The sequence below is a fragment of the Takifugu flavidus genome, chromosome 11 (genome assembly GCF_003711565.1).
Source record: "Takifugu flavidus isolate HTHZ2018 chromosome 11, ASM371156v2, whole genome shotgun sequence".
Lineage (NCBI taxonomy): Eukaryota > Metazoa > Chordata > Actinopteri > Tetraodontiformes > Tetraodontidae > Takifugu > Takifugu flavidus.
The window spans coordinates 9,547,665-9,553,419 of NC_079530.1; the positions used below are offsets into that span (position 1 = coordinate 9,547,665).

At 45.4% G+C, this 5,755-nt stretch overlaps 1 protein-coding gene across 1 annotated transcript; it reads left to right on the top strand.

Annotated features, from left to right (window-relative positions):
• The first annotated feature begins 350 nt into the window (after window positions 1-350).
• On the top strand, window positions 351-4,609 carry LOC130534195 (G-protein coupled receptor 26-like). The gene is made up of 3 exons (XM_057048192.1): window positions 351-1,987; window positions 2,535-2,648; window positions 3,404-4,609. The coding sequence occupies exons 1-3, from the start codon at window positions 1,314-1,316 to the stop codon at window positions 3,651-3,653; spliced, it is 1,038 nt and encodes a 345-aa protein (XP_056904172.1). The 5' UTR covers window positions 351-1,313; the 3' UTR covers window positions 3,654-4,609.
• The last annotated feature ends 1,146 nt before the right edge of the window (window positions 4,610-5,755 follow it).

Below are 5,755 nucleotides of genomic sequence, written 5' to 3' on the forward strand. Positions count from 1 at the left end.
GTCTGATGCAGACCATGTGACCAGCAGCACGCTGCCAGGACCTTAGTGCCACAGCTCCTAAAAGTGAGAGTCTGATCGATCATGGCTGACTCAATCTCTACCTCAGTCACTGCGATATGATGGAACTTCCTCACTCAGAACCATTACTCTGAAGTATGTAGACATCAAGGCAAAACACCATTTAACATTATTGATATAAATTAAACTTTCTATTCCCTCCTCCCCCCAGGCCAGTATCAATTTACAGGAGAAAATTGTTTAGAAAAAAGCAGCAGAACACAGACCACTAATGAACTTGTTTACCCCATTATGACTTACATCTGCAGTACATTAGCATATAGGCAGCGGTAATACAAGTTTACAAAATATAGCGGGTTGTTTTGATGATCAATTCTTTGATTGTTGGAGGATAAAAGATCAAAGGCTCTGCAGAATCTGGAACATCTCCGAATTTCAATCATCTCATCATAGCCCACTATCAATATTTTCTGAAAATGGCATTAAAATCCGTTCATAACTTTTTGAGTTGCTAACGATCACATCTCATAACCGGCATAACCTCAGCGGCGGAGCAATTGCAGGACTTCAAATGAATTTGCAGATACTAAAATGGGTTCATTTAAAGCGCGCAGCAAAATCTCCACAGTAAACGGTCATTTTTCAGATTTTGACACTGTAGATTCTTAAAAATGGTCAGCAAGGCTACGTCAGTGGCTCATCGTTGGTCGTGACAACACGCAGGATGAATCCAATTTCTTTCAACCGTGGTGACAGACTGCGGAGGTTCACTCGGACGCGGGGCTGCGGGAGACTAAACCAGATGTGCGAAACGCTCTGGTTGCAGAAACAGCTGGTAACTGTGACATCAGCCTGAGCGCAATTTGGCGTCGTGATTCTATTTTTAGTGGAAAAGGGTATTTTTAACATGGCGCAGAGAAGACATCATGAGGAGTTTGGGACTACTATAATTGTCCTTTCTGTGCTGGCATCTCGTCAGTGCGCAATTGCGCGGCCAGCTGAGCCGTGAGCTTGATGCCATGAAGAAAAGTACCTGCGCGTCCGCACAACCACCATCCTGGCGTGACCCAGTTCACACGAAGACAACTTTCCTATTTCCGGGTAACGACCAGCCATTTTTTCCCTGTGGAATCCCGGCGGCGTCACCGTGGACGCGGTTGGTTTAACCGCTTCTTGGTGCTGGAGCGGAGGGGATGTCGCGCACTGAGGATGCTGCGACGGCAACTGACGATGGCAGCTTCTACCAGGGATGTAGACTGACACATCCGCAGGCTTGAAATTTCAGAGCATTTAGCATGATGAATGCAGTGGACGTAGTTGCTTCTGCGTTCGTTTTGGGGATTATTCTGGTGTCTCTGCTGTCCAACGTTAGTGTTCTGATCTGCTTCCTGTATAACCCCGAGATCCGCAAACAGGTACCCGGGCTTTTCACTCTCAACTTGACGTTTTGCAACCTGTTGCAATGCGTGTCCAACATGCCCCTGACTCTGGCCGGGCTGGTCACCACCGGCCACCCCGGGGGCAGCGGCTTCTGCCAGCTTGTGGGATTCCTCGACACTTTCCTCACCACGAATGCGATGCTGAGCATGGCAGCTCTCAGCATCGACAGATGGGTGGCCGTGGTCTTCCCTCTCAGCTACCACTCCAAAATCCGGCACCGGGACGCGGTGATCGCGCTGGGATACACCTGGATCCACTCACTCTGCTTTTCCACCGTGGCCACCTGTCGCTCTTGGGTCGGTTACAACCACCTTTACGCGTCGTGCACCCTCTGCAGTGCCAGCGCGAAGGGAGGCGAGCTGCAGTTTGTCATTTTCACTGTAGCTTTGCACTCTCTCACCTTCCTTCTCACGCTGATCGTACTGTGTGTCACCTACCTGAAAGTGCTGAAAGTGGCCAGATTTCACTGTAAACGCATCGACGTGATAACGATGCAGACGCTGGTGCTGCTTGTGGACATTCATCCGAGGTAAACCAGAGATGGGTGTGCGTGTGATCCCGCTACTCTCCTCACATGTTGTACAGCATATTTGAAGCATGCTGACTGGCATCAACTGTGATCTAAAACACCCCCAAATGTTAGAAAATAAAGTGATGAAGATACTTTAATTTTATTCATGACTTTATTTGAGAATTGTGTCGCAACATCTTAAAAAATTTGCATGTCGAATGAGTTAATGGCAAAATTAGTGGCAATGCTGAAGGACTGTACAACAAAGAGAAGTTTGGTGCAGCACTCTGCAGGAATTCTGTGCAATTTAAAGCTGTTCATGCATGCTCAGCGTCAGTGAGCCATCCTTTGTGATTTCAGTCATTTGTTGTCCATTCTATCCAATACTCCAACCTTGAAATACACACCATTTCCATAATTGATATTTCCACATGGGGAGTTAGCTGACAGACACGCTCTGTTCCTGTTGGCTCCGAGAGGGTTGTGTGTGGACTGTTTCATGATGCATGAGTGTCTCTGATTGTCCCTCCTGGGCAGATAATGGTACCTGTGTGTACTTTGACAGTGTGCGTCAAAAATGCCTGGATGAGCAGCGGCGGAGGCGGCTGAGGGCCACAAAGAAGATCAGCACATTCATCGGCACGTTTGTGGTGTGCTTCACCCCTTATGTTGTAACAAGGTGAGTGGATATTTAAATGTAGCACCAACAGCTGTTGCTTATCTTAAATACATGTGCATAAATGAATAAACCACTGTGGAATCTGTTTTGTTATCAATAAACCTGCTGCTTTTAGTGCTAATATCTTCTAGTTGCATGGATACCATTTTAAAAAAGTATTATAATTTGTTGCACTCTAAACACTAATGCTTGTTTTTAATACCTTTAATTGGTTTTTGACATTCTTAACCTGACATTCCCTTGAGCCTCCACTCCTGAGAAGACAGAGCCAGAGTGATAGCAAACAATTGTATGGCTGGCTCTCATTAGCATTAGCTGCAGTATCAGTGTTGGCAGCCTGTCACAAGCTATTAGCAAGGCTGCAACACAGAGGAAGTAAGCATGTGGCAGAGACGCACAGCAAAGCAGATCACTCACAATTAAGAAAGCAGATTAGCAACCCAGTGCTGCTGCGGGATTTCACTCAGGTGCTGCATTCACTTAATTAATGAGGAATAAATCCAGTGTCAATGCCCGGATTTGTTGTGGTGAGATTTGTTTAAATAGCCAGCAGCAGCAGAAACGGTGCCCTTCAGCTCACGTTCCCCAACACAGTGATGACATTTCACTGAAGTGAAATGATGACATTTTCACAATACCGCAGCGCTGTTGCAGCAGTGAGACACACGTCTTCCACTCCAGTTACACTGATCTAACACTCGGCTCAGCTGCACGGATGGCGTGTGACTCTTCTCATTTTCCTTGATTTGAGGTAGAATTGTAGAGCTCTTCTGCCCGGGACCCATAAGTCCCCACTGGGGCGTGCTGACCAAATGCCTGGCCTACAGCAAGGCAGCGAGCGACCCGTTTGTCTACTCCCTGCTGCGACACCAGTACAGGAAGACCTGCAGCCTTCTAGTGAACAGGATCCTCAAGAGGCGTCCCCTCAACTCATCCTCCAACACCAGCAACGTCAACACAACCAGCAACCTCCAAGCGCCTGTCAACAAGACAGTCGGCCAGTGAAGGCGAAAGAAAAATACTGCGAGGAGGACGGCTGCGTCAATATACAGTACGCAGGGACACGGACCACCGTGTGGTGGAGGGTTGTTTCTTACAAAAATGGTCACAAATTCTATTTTGTGGTTGGTTTACGGCTGTCAGCTGTAGAGTAACAGCGGGGTGAAATGTGACAGAGCGGCACATTGATGTGATTTTGGATGACATTGGAGGTAGGATCAGACTTTGGGTACATGAGGGATTAATTATGAGCAGCTTAGGTTCACTGAATAAATATAGAATATCAGCAGATTTACCCAGAACAACCACGTTTAAACTGAATCTCTGGATGAGGAGCGAGATGGTTGTGTGGTGGTTCAGTTTGGTGGGAACACGTTGTGGAAAGATGCCAACTGTGATCCAGGTCACCATCTTAACTGTCTACAAACCATCTGTAACTAAATGGTATTAGGTGTGTGTAAACCAGTCATTAAAGTGCTGTGTATACCTCAAATCTGATGATTTTTAAGTGGTTTGGTTTAAAAAGCGTTCATTGTTGACCTCACTGATGACTGTGTTTAATGGCTAAAATAAATTCAATTTGTTTGTTACATTAATTTGTTTTTTTGGACAAAATGAAATGATTTTGTGCCTTTTGTTAGATCACCATTAACTTAAAAAACTTTGTGGTCCAATGTGATGATCAAACTGTTGAGTATCGCTTGTTTTAAATGCCAGAGTCTTGTATTTCTTTTCAGGCTATAAAGATGATTGTGGTTCTTGAGTGATATGTCGCTCCGTCCATCTGGATTCTGAGTTTATAAATTGATTCTCTTTGACACTGGCGAAAGGAGATAATGTCCTGATCTTAATCTACTGTGACAGTATGCCTTTAAAAATGTGGAAATCTATTTATTTTTGAGTTTTGCTGAATATGTTTGTGATTATATTGAAATAAATGCTGTGCATTTTTGACATTTTAAGCGGATTCCTTCATGATTTGATTATGACTTTGATTAGCCGATAACAGTTGAGCAGGCTAATAAAACACAATCCACACTGACAAAAGAGACAAAGCCCCAGCAGCATGCAAGGGGCAGACGCTATAAGATCAAATGCAAGTTTACATTAATAATAAAATAAAATATGAGTAATGAGTCATAAATCATCTGGTCTCCACAGACTAACCCAAAATTCCACCTCTGGATGTGTAGATCTTGGAAAATGCTGGTCATCTGTCACCGGTGTGATGGTCTTCCTCTCTGGGGAATTTGGGTCGGACTTTTTCTTTTGTAAGTGACTGCAGCCAAGTCAACAGAACATAAGCCAGACTGGTGACAAACACATAAACGAGCCAGAAACCACATCCAAAAATGGTGCCTTTTTCATAGAAGTGCATTTACGGCATCATCTCTGTAACTGCAGGACCCCCACCTCCTCTTCCTCCTCCTCCTCCTCCTCCTCTTCCTCCTCATCAGAAGTCTCTGAAGACAACCAGAGGATGAAGAGAGTTTGGAATGCGCCCCGGTCTGGAGGTGTCTGTAATCACAGACTCCCCAGGAGGCCCGGCGAGTGGGTGGGAAGCTGACACAAAGCTGCACCGGCACCGAGCGCAGACCTCCTGATTAGCCTCCAGAGGAGCCAGATGAGGACAAAGGTGGGAGAGACAGTGTCAGCGAGGGCTTCGCTGTCATTATGAAGCAGCGTCGTTTCATCAGGAGATCTTAAATAAGCGACACGGAACTGATTCAACAAACAACGACACACACAGAAAACAACTGCTCAGAACTGCACCGATGCCAGTGAAGGCATCATTTCAAGGACCCCTTTAGGAATCGTCCCAAAGTAAATACTGCAAATATGTTTTTATTTCATCGGGCTTTTGGATATCACCTTCGATGAAGCTATAGAAGCGACCATCATGGGAACGTCCAATCCTGATATAATATTTCCCATGACCCCAAGCAAACAGTGCGACCTCACTGCCCGATAAATAAGTTTGAAAAAACATCTATTTCTGTCTTGGAATGTTGTATTTGCTTTTACTGTGACTGTAATCTCCCCTCCCTTTGGTCTCAAATGGACAACGCAGCCACTGTTTGTGTTCTACAGAATTGATCCTGAGGAGT